This window comes from Balaenoptera musculus, chromosome 5 (assembly GCF_009873245.2).
Source record: "Balaenoptera musculus isolate JJ_BM4_2016_0621 chromosome 5, mBalMus1.pri.v3, whole genome shotgun sequence".
Classification (NCBI taxonomy): domain Eukaryota; kingdom Metazoa; phylum Chordata; class Mammalia; order Artiodactyla; family Balaenopteridae; genus Balaenoptera; species Balaenoptera musculus.
Window position 1 is genome coordinate 53,964,303 of NC_045789.1, and position 14,981 is coordinate 53,979,283.

The 14,981-nt window shown below is 37.4% G+C and overlaps 1 protein-coding gene across 1 annotated transcript in view; it reads left to right on the forward strand.

The window, feature by feature from the left end:
• Positions 1-14,981, forward strand: part of TMPRSS11D (transmembrane serine protease 11D) — a 70,567-nt gene that overhangs the window by 38,965 nt on the left and 16,621 nt on the right. The window contains exon 4 of the mRNA XM_036852037.1: positions 3,714-3,781. Coding sequence (XP_036707932.1) covers positions 3,714-3,781 — 68 coding nt within the window. The remainder of the gene's footprint in view (positions 1-3,713; positions 3,782-14,981) is intronic.

Sequence of the window (14,981 nt, forward strand, 5' to 3'; positions counted from 1 at the left end):
CATAGATGCAAATATCCTCAACAAAATACTAGCAAACAGAATCCAACAGCACATTAAAAGGATCATACACCATGATCAAGTGGGGTTTATCCCAGGAATGCAAGGATTCTTCAATATACACAAATCAATCAATGTGATATGCCACATTAACAAATTAAAGGATATAAAGCATATGATAATCTCAATAGATGCAGAAAAACCTTTCGACAAAATTCAACACCTATTTATGATAAAAGCTCCCCAGAAAGTAGGCATAGAGGGAACCTCTATGCACATGCACATATGGTCACCTTATCTTTGAGAAAAGAGGCAAGAATATACAATGGAGAAAAGACAGTCTCTTCAATAAGTGGTGCTAGGAAAACTGGACAGCTACACATAAAATAATTAAATTAGAACACTTCCTAACACCATACCCAAAAATAAACTCAAAATGGATTAAAGACCTAAATGTAAGGCCAGACTCTATTAAACTCTTTGAGGAAAACATAGGCAGAACACTCTTTGACATAAATCACAGCAAGATCCTTTTTGACCCACCTCCTAGAGAAATGGAAATAAAAACAAAAATAAACAAGTAAGACCTAGTGAAACTTAAAAGCTTTTGCACAGCAAAGGAACCCATAAAGAAGATGACAAGACAACCCTCAGAATGGGAGAAAATATTTGCAAATGAAGCAAGTGACAAAGGATTAATGTCCAAAATATACAAGCAGCTCATGCATCTCAATATCAAAAAAACAAACAACCCAATCCAAAAATGGGCAGAAGACCTAAATAGACATTTCTCCAAAGAAGATATACAGATTGCCAACAAACACATGAAAAGATGCTCAACATCATTAATCATCAGAGAAATGCAAATCAAAACTACAATGAGGTATCACCTCACACCAGTCAGAATGGCCATCACCGAAAACTCTACACACAATAAATGCTGGAGAGGGTGTGGAGAAAAGGGAACCCTCTTGCACTGTTGGTGGGAATGTAAATTGATACAGCCACTATGGAGAACAGTATGGAGGTTCCTTCAAAAGCTAAAAATAGAACTACCATACGACCCAGCAATCCCACTACTGGGCACATACTCTGAGAAAACCATAATTCAAAAAGAGTCATGTACCACAATGTTCATTGCAACACTACTTACAATAGCCAGGACATGGAAGCAACCTAAGTGTCCATCAACAGATGAATGGATAAAGAAGATGTGGCACATATGTACAATGGAATATTACTCAGCCATAAAAAGAAACAAAATTGAGTTATTTGTAGTGAGGTGGATGGACCCAGAGTCTGTTATACAGAGTGAAGTAAGTCAGAAAGAGAAAAACAATTACTGTATGCTAACACATATATATGGAATCAAAAAAAAAAAAAAAAATGGTTCAGAAGAACCTAGGAGCAGGACAGGAATAAAGACGCAGATGTAGAGAATGGCCTTGAGGACACAGGGAGGGGGAAGGGTAAGCTGGGACGAAGTGAGAGAGTGGCATGGACATATATACACTACCAAATGTAAAATAGGTAGCTAGTGGGAAGCAGCTGCACAACACAGGGAGATCAGCTCCGTGTTTGTGACCACATAGAGTGGTGGGATAAGGAGGGTGGGATGGAGACGCAAGAGGGAGGAGATATAGGGATATACGTATATGTATAGCTGATTCACAGAAGAAACTAACACAACACTGTAAAGCAATTATACTCCAATAAAGACGTTAAAAAAAAAAAACACAAAGATAGTATTGTCACCCTCAATCAGGAGGGAAACTTAAAATAGTTCCTTTTTCATTGTTCACTTGATTTTTTGTCCATTGTAATAAAAGGGTCAATAATACAGGTTACAAAATCAAAGAAGTATGAAAGCAAACTCACCTGACCCATTAAACAAGTATCAATAATAAGTCTGAAGGGAGTGAAAAAGCCCAAAGGTTACATGTAAAGCTCACTGAAAGTAGATGCATAGCCTCTGGGAGCTGCAGTAGTCAACTATGTACAGAACAATTTTTTAAACACACTTTGGACTGTTTTCCTTTTACAGATGAAGAAACTGAGAGGAAGAAAGTTCAAAAGATTCGTTCAAGTTCTCATAGCAAGCTAACTTTTCTCTGTGTCCCCTATCTACCACACTTTCCACTCTCCTATTGGCTTCCTCTTCAAGCATCTGCTCACTGATTTTCTACTAAGTATTTGATAAGTTCTAATGAAAGAGACTACAAAATTTTCACCCACTCTATGAAATACGGATTCTTATCCAAAGGCCTCTTCTTTTATCCTTGTATATGGATATCAACCAATTAATCAACTTGCTTTCTTTATGTTGCTTATTACCTTAGTCCTCACTAAATTACATCAATATTTTCCACATAATAAAAATGTCATAATTAAATTAGATTTTTAACATTTTGGTCCAGTGTAGCCCATGCTGATCTAAATTTTAGCAATTCCTTCAGTTTTAGGTCAGTTCCTTTCACTTCTGTTAAAGTCAAGTAAAATTAAACATAACTCAGTTTATTAAACTCCCTCCTACAATATACCATATTAATAAACACATTAAAATCTATCCTTCTACATAGTTAACTAGAATATGACTCACCAAATGATTGCATTCTATAATTCTAGATCATAGAATTTTGAGTGACTTTTGGCTTTCTTCTTAACACTTACTAGTCCTTCTTGAATTTTTTAAAAAGGAAATTATTTTGAAAAACTAACAGCCTCATAACTCTTAAAAATGTTCAAGGCCTCTAGAAAGAAAAAAAGTTATTTTGTCTCACAACTGGTTGGTCTGATATCAGCCTAAAGAATGGATACTGAAAAAATAAGATATAATGCAGTGTAATAGAGATTGCATAAACTTTACAGTCTCAAGAAGAACTGGCTTCAAATCCTGGCTTAATATAATATTCAACATGCTACTTAATTTCCCCATCTTCACCTTTTCATGTTCACCCCCACCTTGGTCCAACCTCACAGTACAAGCCAACAGAATCCACTCTCCATTATGAAAGCTCAGTACATCTCACCCTGCATCTTGGCAGAACTGTTCCAGTCACAGAATCACTCACTACTAGTTTACTGCAAAGCTAAACCTTATACCTCAAGAGGACCACCCTTGCTGGCATTGAGCAATGATTCAGGGGGAAAGTTAAAGTTAGGTCAGGAAATACCAACTGATGCTAAAAATAACTTATGTTGCTTAGGCATTAATCAGAAACAATAAGGAAAAGACTGCCCTTTACTTCTTTTCCTCTTTCTCATCAAGCTCTCCATTGCTACTCATTTTAATCTGGTTTTACCCATTTAAGAACCGTTGTTGCAGGATCACACACTGTAAATTGTATCAGTGGACTCACCTAGTGTTGGGTTGGCTCATGCACCCACCTCTTTGGGAACAGCCACCAAATCACATAACGTGGGCTCTCATTGAGCAAGACATCTGCTATGTTTAGAATGGCTTCTAGTGAAGATGCATCCTGTCCATTATCATCTTTGTGTAATAGATGAAGAAACAGGCACTGCATCAGAAGGTTATTAACCTGCCTAAATCGCTCCCATGTGTTCTGAGATGGAACAGAACTAAACTGAACTCTCTATTCTTCATTAACATAGTCAACTCCCCATTAACAACCATGTTGCAAGGTTGGACAGAAAGAGGAAGCAGAGAAAGAACAGTAATTACAGAGAGGTTGTTTTTTCCTTTCTTTCTACAGATTACTAGAACATTCAAAGAGTCAAGTTTAAGAAAACAGTTCATCAGAGCTCATGTTGTCAAACTGAGGTGAGTGGAACTACAACAAAAAATATCTATAAGCATAGATACAACTTGGTGCATTTGATTTTGTTCACAGCATAGATCATGAATGAGACGTTCATACAATGTGTTGCAATATTATGAAAATAGTATCATGGGCAGTTTAAAAACCAATGCCAAAAAAACAAAACATGTCACATACGGTCTACTTACTAATGTAAATAACCATATTACTTCAGTTCTTGGTGGGAAAAGGAGGAAAGGGTAGAGAGAGAGTTGGGTGAAGGTACAGCAGCAGGGTTATTCTATTATATAACTCCAGGGGATACTATTCACGATGCAGTCTATGTAGCAAACAATGCCTTGTTGAGATGTGCAATGTTGTGGTCCTGGGCACGATTGGAACACTAAACCAACACCAAAAGTGGCTTTTTGGGTTTTGTCTGCCTGGAATGCTATAATATAAAGGATGCTGTGGCCAAATACAGACGTGTCTGCTATGAATTAATAATTCATATGAATAATGCTAGAAGTAGCAGCACACAAGCTAGTTATTTGCCGTTCTTACCTTAGTTGAATATGGACTTATCCTTGTGATGTGATGTGATATCCCTACCAACTAAAATAGCCACCCTTACTGACCCTACCATAAATGTCTCAAATGTCCATATTGCTCAATCCTTCAAATAATATACAAAAGCTCTTCAGAAGGGAGAGAAATTATACTAATTATTTCTCAAATACTAATACCACAAGAAAATTAATTTTTCTTATTCTCGGAAGAGTCACCTAGTTAAGTACCCAGGAGCATAGAGCTCTGGTCAGTTAAGTTTTGCTGAGGAGTTCAAGAAGTAAGAAGAATCCATAGGAAGAGCATTTTCCAAAATGCATTTCAGTCAGTTCAGTGCACATTCACCTTAGTACTTTCTTGAGAAATTCTCTGTACCAGCCACTAGCTTGCAATACTTGTAGGACTGAATCTGCATTTTTTTTCTCCTTTTGTTCACTTCCCACTTACTTCTCATTTCACTGCAGTCTGGCTTCTGACCTCACCACAAAATAGTAATTGCTCTTGCCAAGTTCAGCAATGACATCTGAATCACAAACTCCAAAGAAATTATATCAGTCCTCTTCTTGGACCTCTCAACAGTATTTAACACTGTTGAGTTTTCAATCCTTTTTGAAATAGTACCATCCCTTGGTTTCTATGACCCTATACACCCCTGATTTTCCTTTTATCTCTCAAGTTATTCCTTCTCAGTTTTCTTTGTTAGTTCTTATTCCTTCCTTTTCTCAAATGTTGTCAGACTGTGCTGTAAGCCTCTCACCTTCTCAGTTCACACTGAAGCTCCTTTTAGGGGCTTCATTGCCCCTATATGCTAATTATTATCAAAGTTGTACCTCTGGGCCAGTCCTCTCTTCTCATCTCGCGATGTGAATATACACAGCCATCTACTTGATATCATCATATGGCTATCTTGGACAACTCAACTTTAATAAGTCCAGACCAGAACCTATCATTTCTCCCCCACCAAATATGTTACTCTTCTAGTATTGCCTAGCTCTGTCAATGGTGTCACCTTCAACCCAGATGCTCAAGAAAGAGTTATGAGTTATCTCTAAATTCCTCTCTCCCTCAACCCACACATCCAACCTTCACAATTCTATTTCTTAATTATGTTTAAGATCCATAACTTCAAACACACTGCCCTCAACCATCTCTCTCCTTGTCTATGAACAGCCTCCTAATGAGTCTCCTTTCCTGCAGTCTTGCTCCACTCCACATTCTACATAGCAACCAGAAAGATTTTTTGAAATGAAAAGCTAAACATAGTATTTGCTTAAAGTTCTTCTAACTGCCATTCCTTACTCTTATGATATGTCAAATATCATATATAAACATGAATAATATATGTGCATCAAAGATATATGTATTCTTGATATATATATATATATGTCTCCTTTCATATATATATATATATATAAAACAAAGTTTACTAAACCTTCCTATGTAGGGTTTTCTCCTACCATCTCTATTGCTGGGGTAGTCTTTTACTACTCTCTACTTTGTTCTTTACTCACAAGTCCCACTAGACTGTTTTCAGTTCTTCACTCTCTCTAACCTCAAGATCTTCTTACATAAGCTATTCCCTCTGTCTGAAATACACATCCACACACACACACCACTTTTTTTCCTTCCCCTTCTGTTTTAAAATATACTGCATCAATAGAAAATTTGAGGTACAGTAAGGCCAACAAATCAGGAGATGATGACTTTTGAAAAGACAGTTTGTTACTCACAGTTCCCAAGAGAAAGGTACATGACTCTTTGATAGAGTTGTTATGAAGATCAAATAAATGAAGTATAAAACACCGTCCTGTTTGAGTATCTATTTACATGTTTATCATTCACTAAAGATACCTCTTCTTTGAATTGCATATTCATCTTTTCTGGTTTTTTTCTATGATTTGTCTTTTCCTTATAGATTTGTAGGAGTTCTTTGTCTATAGGAGGTACCAAACATTTGTTACTTTGAGTTGCAAATATATTCTCCCTGTCTATAGCATTATCTTAACACTTTGTATATGCATCTTTTGTTGTAGAAAATCAATTGTAAAATGTCTTACTGAAGAAATCCTTTCTCCTCTTGTATATAAAGAAAATCTCCCATATTTGACTATAAATTTTAAATTTTTGCTGTTCCTATTCAAGTGCTTTGTGTGTGACATGAGGAAGATTTTTAATTTTTTACATGAGTTATTTTCCTTCAGATTTGTGATACCACTTCTATAGTATATTGTTTACATATGTCTATGAGTCTGTTTCTGGATTCCTATTAGACTTAATAATAGGAATTCTGTTCCTTCCAATTAAGCTTAGTAATTGTCATTCAAATAAAACCTACCACTATGGATTTGCCTATTTCTCCTTGTTCAATATATTTTGAGCACATATTATCAAGCACCTATATGTTTAGAATTATTATATCTGCCTCATGAACTATTTCTTTTAGCAAGGTATTAATCCTTTTTATCACTAATTAATGTCTTTCGATCTTAAAAATCTCTTATATCTGATACTATTATGCTACACTGACTTTCTTATGGTTCTTTTTTCAACATACCTTATCTTCATTTTCAACATTCATATATCCTTACAGGTTAGATTTTTCTCCTAAAACAAGAAGACACCTAGATTACATTTTCAAATGCATTCTGACCATCTTTGCCTTTAACTAGAGAGTTTAGTCAGTTTCAATTTATTGTGATGACAGTTACATTTGTATTTATTTCCTCCATATTATCTTATGTTCTTCATCCTGGTTTTTCTAATGCTTTTTCCTATTATCTTGCCTTCCCTTGTATGATTGTATTTTCATTTTCTTTTTTCTGTTTACTAATTTACAAGTTCTACATTCCATTTATCTTATTTTAGTGATTATTCTTAAAAATTCTTACAAACAAGGAGAGTTGGTTTAATCCACTACCCTTCTTCCAAATAATACAGGAAACTTGGAACAGTTATACACATATTACTGATGTTTTAGTTCCACCTTATTTGTAACACCTGCAAATAAGTCACTGTAATTATACTGTCAATGTCATTTTATTTATTTTTTTAAGTAAACATTTTATTTTGGAATAAGTTTAAGTTTACAGAAAGGTTCCAAAGACAGTACAGAACGTTTCTACATACACTTCACCTAGCTTCCCCTAATGTTAACATCTTACATAACTATGGTACATTTGTCAAAACTAAGAGATTAACATTGGTACATTATTAGACTCTGATTTACTTGGTTTTCACCAGTTCTTCCACTAATGTCCTTTTTTTCCATTTCAGGATCCAACCCAATATACCACATTACATTTAGGGTGGTTTTTTTTTTTAACATCTTTATTGCAGTATAATTGCTTTACAATGGTGTGTTAGTTTCTGCTGCATAACAAAGTGAATCAGCTATAGGCATACATATATCCCCATATCTCCTCCTTCTTGCGTCTCCCTCCCACCCTCCCTATCCCACCCCTCTAGATGGTCACAAAGCACAAAGCTGATCTCCCTGTGCTATGCAGCTGCTTCCCACTAGCTATTTTACATTTGGTAGCGTATATAGGTCAATGTTACTCTCGCACTTTGTCCCAGCTTACCCTTCCCCCTCCCCATGTCCTCAAGTCCATTCTGTATGTCTGTGTCTTTATTCCTGTCCTGCCTGTAGGTTCTTCAGAACCTCTGTGGGTTTTTTTTTTAGATTCCATATATATGTGTTAGCATACGGTATTTGTTTTCCTCTTTCTGACTTACTTCACTCTGTATGACAGACTGGGTCCATCCACCTCACTACAAATAACCCAATTTTGTTTCTTTTTATGGCAGAGTAATATTCCATTGTACATATGTGCCACATCTTCTTTATCCATTCATCTGTCGATAGACACTTAGGTTGCTTCCATGTCCTGGCTATTGTAAGTAGTGTTGCAATGAACACTGTGGTACATGACTCTTTTTGAATTATGGTTTTCTCAGGGTGTATGCCCAGTAGTGGGATTACTGGGTCACATGGTAGTTCTATTTTTACTTTTTTAAGGAACTTCCATACTGTTCTCCACAGTGGCTGTATCAATTTACATTATCACCAACAGAGCAAGAGTGTTCCCTTTTCTCCACACCCTCTCCACCATTTATTGTTTATAAACTTTTTGATGATGCCATTCTGACCAGTGTGAGGTGATACCTCACTGTAGTTTTGATTTGCATTTATCTAATGATTAGTGATGTTGAGCATCTTTTCATGTCTTTGTTGGTAATCTATGTATCTTCTTTGGAGAAATGTCTATTTAGGTCTTCTGCCCATTTTTGGATTGGGTTGTCTGTTTTTCTGACATTGAGCTGCATGAGCTGCTTGTATATTTTGGAGATTAATCCTCTGTCAGTTGCTTCATTTTCAAATATCTTCTCCCATTCTGAGGGTTGTCTTTTCATCTCCTTTATGGTTTCCTTTGCTGTGCAAAAGCTTTAAAGTTTCATTAGATCCCACTTTTTACTTTTGTTTTTATTTCCATTTCTCTAGGAGGGGGGTCAAAAAGGATCTTGCTGTGATTTATGTCAAAGAGTGTTCTGCCTATGTTTTCCTCTAAGAGTTTAATAGAGTCTGGCCTTACATTTAGGTCTTTAATCCATTTTGAGTTTATTTTTGTGTATGGTGTTAGGAAGTGTTCTAATTTCATTCCTTTACATGTAGCTGTCCAGTTTTCCCAGCAAACCTTATTGAAGAGGCTGTCTTTTCTCCATTGCATATTTTTGCCTCCTTTATCAAAATAAGGTGACCATATATGCATGGGTTTATCTCTGGACTTTCTATCCTGCTCCACTCATCTATATTTCTGTTTTTGTTCCAGTACCATACTGTAGTATTGTATGATTGATTACTGTAGCTTTGTAGTATAGTATGAAGTCCAGGAGACTCATTCCTCCAGCTCCATTTTTCTTTCCAAAGATTGCTTTGGCTATTCAGGGTCTTTTGTGTTTCCATACAAATTGTGAAATTTTTTGTTCTTGTTCTGTGAAGAATGCCATTGGTAGTTTGATAGGAATTGCATTGAATCTGTAGATTGCTTTGGGTAGTATAGTCATTTTCACAATGTTGATTCTTCCAATCCAAGAACATGGTATATCTCTCCATCTGTTTGTATCATCCTTCTTTCATCAGTGTCTTACAGTTTTCTGCATACAGATCTTTTGTCTCCTTGGGTAGGTTTATTCCTAGATATTTTATTCTTTTTGTTGCAATGGTAAATGGGAGTGTTTCCTTAATTTCTATTTCAGATATTTCATCATTAGTGTATAGGAATGCAAGAGATTTCTGTGCATTACTTTTGTATCCTGCTACTCTACCAAATTCATTGATTATCTCTAGTAGTTTTCTGGTAGCATCTTTAGGATTCTCTATGTATAGTATCACGTCATCTGCAAACAGTGACAATTTTACTTCTTTTCTGATTTGGATTCCTTTTCTTTTTCTTCTCTGATTGCTGTGGCTAAAACTTCCAAAACTATGTTGAATAATAGTGGTGAGAGTGGGCAACCTTGTCTTGTTCCTGATCTTACTGGAAATGGTTGCAGTTTTTCACCATTGAGGATGATGTTGGTTGTGGGTTGTCATATATGGCCTTTATTATGTTGAGGTAAGTTCCCTCTATGCCCACTTTCTGGAGAGTTTTTATCATAAATAGGTGTTGAATTTTGCCAAAAGCTTTATCTGCATCTATTGAGATTATCATATGGTTTATATCCTTCAATGTGTTAATATGGCGTATCACATTGATTGATTTGCATATATTGAAGAACCCTTGCATTCCCGGGATAAACCCCACTTGATCATGGTATATGATCCATTTAATGTGCTGTTGGATTCTGTTTGCTAGTATTTTGTTGAGGATTTTTGCATATAATGTTCATCAGAGATACTGGCCTGGAATTTTCTTTTTTTGTGACATCTTTCTGGTTTTGGTATCAGGGTGATGGTGGCCTCATAGAATGAGTTTGGGAGTGTTCCTACCTCTGCTATAGTTTGAAGAGTTTGAGAAGGATAGGTGTTAGCTCTTCTCTAAATGTTTCATAGAATTTGCCTGTGAAGCCATCTGGTCCTGGGCTTTTGTTTGTTGGAAGATTTTTAATCAGAGTTTCAATTTCAGTGCTTGTGATTGGTCTGTTTATATTTTCTATTTCTAACTGGTTCAGTCTTGGAAGGTTGTGCTTTTCTAAGAATTTGTCCATTTCTTCCTGGTTGTCCATTTTATTAGCATACAGTTGCTTGTAGTAATCTCTCATGATCCTTTGTATTTCTGCAGTGTCAGTTGTTACTTCTCCTTTTTCATTTCTAATTCTGTTGATTTGAGTCTTCTCCCTTTTCTTCTTGATGAGTCTGGCTAATGGTTTAACAATAGTCTTTATCTTCTCAAAGAACCAGCTTTTTGTTTTACTGATCTTTGCTATCATTTCCTTTATTTCTTTTTCATTTTTTTCTGATTTGATCTTTATGATTTCTTTCCTTCTGCTAACTTTGGGGGTTTTTTGTTCTTTCTCTAATTGCTTTAGGTGTAAGGATAGGTTGTTTATTTGAGATGTTTCTTGTTTCTTGAGGTACGACTGTATTGCTATAAACTTCTATCTTTGAACTACTTTGCTGCATCCCATAGGATTTGGGCAGTCGTGTTTTCATTGTCATTTGTTTCTAGGTATTTTTTGATTTCCTCTTTGCTTTCTTCAGTGATCTCTAGGTTATTTAGTAGCGTATTGTTTAGCCTCCATGTGTTTGCATTTTTTTACAGTTTTTTTCCTGTAATTGATATCTAGTCTCATAGCGTTGTGGTCGGAAAAGATACTTGATACGATTTCAATTTTCTTAAATTGACCAAGGCTTGATTTGTGACCCAAGATATGATCTATCCTGGAGAATGTTCCATGAGCACTTGAGAAAAATGTGTATTCTGTTGTTTTTGGATGGAATGTCCTCTAAATGTCAATTAAGCCCATCTTGTTTAATGTATCATTTAAAGCTTGTGTTTCCTTATTTATTTTCATTTTGGATGATCTTTCCATTGGTGAAAGTTGGGTGTTAAAGTTCCCTATTATGATTGTATTACTGTCAATTTCCCCTTTTATGGCTGTTATCATTTACCTTATGTACTGAGGTGCTCCTATGTTAGGTGCATAAATATTTACAATTGTTATATCTTCTTCTTGGATTGATCCCTTGATCATTATGTAGTGTTCTTCTTTGTCTCTTATAATAGTCTTTATTTTAAAGTGTATTTTGTCTGATATGAGAATTGCTACTCCAGCTTTCCTTTCATTTCCATTTGCATGTAATATCTTTTTCCATCCCCTCACACTCAGTGTGTGTGTGTCCGTAGGTTAAGTGTGTCTCTTGTAGACAGCATATATACAGGTCTTGTTTTTGTATCCATTCAGCCAGTCTACGTCTTTTGGCCGGAGCATTTAAGCCTTTTGCTTTTAAGGTAATTATCGATATGTATGTTCCTATTACCATTTTCTTAATTGTTTTGGGTGTGTTTTTGAAGGTCTCTTCCTTCTCTTGTGTTTCCTGCCTAGAGAAGTTCCTTCAGCATTTGTTGTAAAGCTGGTTTGGTGGTGCTGAATTCTCTTAGCTTTTGCTTGCCTGTAAAGGTTTTAATTTCTCTGTCGGATCTGAATGATTCCTTTCTGGGTAGAGTAATCTTGGTTGTTTTTCCCTTTCATCACTTTAAATATGTCCCGCCACTCCCTTTTGGCTTGCAGAGTTTCTGCTGAAAGATCAGCTGTTAACCTTATGGGGATTCCCTTGTATGTTATTTGTTGCTTTTCCCTTGCTGCTTTTAATATTTTTTCTTTGTATTTAATTTTTGAAAGTTTGATTAATATGTGTTTCAGGGTGTTTCTCCTTGGATTTATCCTGTATGGGACTCTCTGCACTTCTTGGACTTGACTATTTCCTTTCCCATGTTAGGGAAGTTTTTGTCTATAACCTCTTCAAATATTTTCTCAGACCCTTTCTTTTTTTCTTCTTCTTCTGCGACTCCTATAATTTGAATGTTAGTGTGTTTAATGTTGTCCCAGAGGTCTCTGAGACTGTCCTCAATTCTTTTTATTCTTTTTTTCTTTATTTTGCTCTGCAGCAGTTATTTCCACTATTTTATCTTCCAGGTCACTTATCCATTCTTCTGCTTCAGTTATTGTGCTATTGATTCCTTCTAGAGTATTTTTAATTTCAGAAATTGTGTTGTTCATCACTGCTTGTTTGCCCCTTAGTTCTTCTAGATCCTTATTAAATGTTTCTTGTATTTTCTCCATTCTGTTTCCAAGATTTTGGATCATCTTTACTATCATTACTCTGAATTCTTTTTCAGGTAGGTTGCCTATTTCATCTTCATTTATTTGTTCTACAGGTTTTTACCTTGCTCTTTCATCTGTAACATATTTTTTTGTCATTTCTTTTTTTTTTTTTTTTTTGATGGGTGGTGCTGTTTTCCTGTTTTTCTAGTTGTTTGGCCTCAGACCTCCAGCACTGGAGTTTGCAGGCAGTTGGATACAGCTGGGTCTTGGTGCTGAGATGAGGAACTCTGGGAGATCTCACTCCGATTAATATTCCCTGTGGTCTGAGGTTCTCTGTTAGTCCAGCGGTTTTGACTCGGAGCTACCACCATAGGAGCTTGGGCCTGACCTCTGGCCTGGGAACCAAGTTCCCACAAGCTTTGTGGCACAGTAAAAAAAAAAAAAAAAAAAAAAAAAGAGTGAGAAAAAAGAAAAAAAGGAGCAGTACAATATCAAAGAATAAAAAACAAAATAAAATTAGAAAGATAAAAAATATATTAGGAAAAATAAAACTATAATGGAAACAACTGCAACAAGGTAAAATAAGACCAAAACAGAAAAAAGGAAACAAAAAGTGGGCGGGGGAAGCAAGCCAGAAGGAGAGAACAATAACAAAGTATAAAGAATAAGATAAAGTTTGAAAAATAAAAGATTTATTAGGAAAAATAAAAATATGAAAGAATCAACAACAATGAATCAACAAGGTAAAACAAAACCCCAATCTAAAAGAGGAAAAAAGAAAAAAAAAAACAGAAAAAAGCCTTGGCTATGGGGGCGGAGTTTAGGTGGGGTGGAACTTAGGCAGGGGCGTGGTTCAGTGTGGGGCAGGACCTAGGTGGGTGGCGGGGGTGATGTTTGTGTGTGGGGCAGGGCCTAGGCTCAGGACCCACGTAGCTGGAAAAAGTCCTGGGGGCGGGGCCTAGGCAGGGCAAAATTCAAGCATGGGGGCACAGTGGGTCTCTGCTTAGGACCTGTGTGGAAGGGAAGAAGCAGCACATGGAAAGGAGGGCCGCCAGAGTGTGGGGTTCCGGAGTTTAGAGGTAGGCCCCTGGGTGAGGGTGTGTGGGTGGGGTTTAGGCCCAGTGCGTTTGGAGGGGGTCTCAGAGGGGGTCTCCAAGTGTAGAGGTGGGGCCCTGGGTGGGGGTGTAGGAGCAGGGCTTGGGCTCTGCGCAGCAGGAGGGAGGCTCCAAGGGCAGAGGATTAGGCCCAGGAGCCCAACAGGCTCCCCAGCTGCTAAGCAGACAGGGAAAGCACTGGCTGTGTTCCCTTCTGTTCCTTCGCACCCCTCCCCTACCATCTCCCCCAGGGTCTCCCCCGTCACCGCTGGACCCCTAACCATGGGTGGGTCCTGCTGGGTGTAGGAACTCCTCTCCTCCCCCAGCCACCTCTCAGGGGTTCCAGTCCCATAGGTCTGGCCTTTACTTTTGCTCTCCCTTCCCTCCCTCCCACTCCCTCAGGACCACATGGCTAAAGGGGGCCTCAGTGGGCAGAGGATCAGGCTTGGGATCTCAGCAGGTTCCTGGGGGCCCAAGTGGGCAGGGGAAACCTAGCCATGCTCCCTTTCGATCCTCTGCCCTCCCAATGGTTCCCCAATTTCTCCCTTCAGGCGTAGGATCCCTTCCCCTTCCCCAGCCACCCCTCAGGAGTGCCAGTACCATCCCGCCTCCACTTCTCCTCCCCCTTCACTCCCCCCAGGCCCCACGTCCTACCCAGTCCCTGAGGGTTCCTACTGTCCCATTAGGTGTCCACAGTCCCCCACCAGTGCCTGGTAGGTGCCCAGTTGTACAAGCGAATTCCACGTCCTCCTGGTACGCCATCTTGACTCCGCCCCCATCAATGTCTTTTTAGATTACCAGTTTACCATTTCCTTTGTTTCCTATGTCTTCCTGTACCTAACAAACACCCTTCTTCTGGGTTCAATTTCCTTCTTACTGAAGTACTTCCTTCATAAATTCTTTAACAAGAGTACAGGAACAATAAACTACACATTTGTTTAGTTTTGTTTTTGTTGTGATGCATGAAAGGTCCTTATTTTAGCCTCATTCTTGAATAATACTTTAGTGTGGATATAAAATTCCAAGTTGATAGCAATTTTCTCTCAGTATTTTGAAGATACAATTATATACTGCCTTTTATCGCTGCTATTAAGCAATTGTCCTTCAGTCAAAACTTTCTTTGGTAGCTAGTTTTTTCTCTATTGTTTGAAAATCTTCCATTTGCCTTTGGAGTTCAGAGTTTTATTATGATGTATCTGTGTGTGTGTTTTGTTTTACTGAGTATGCTTCAGACTCATCTCGATCTGAGGCTTCGTGTCTTTATTAATTCCGGATAATTCTCATTATCTCTTGTAAT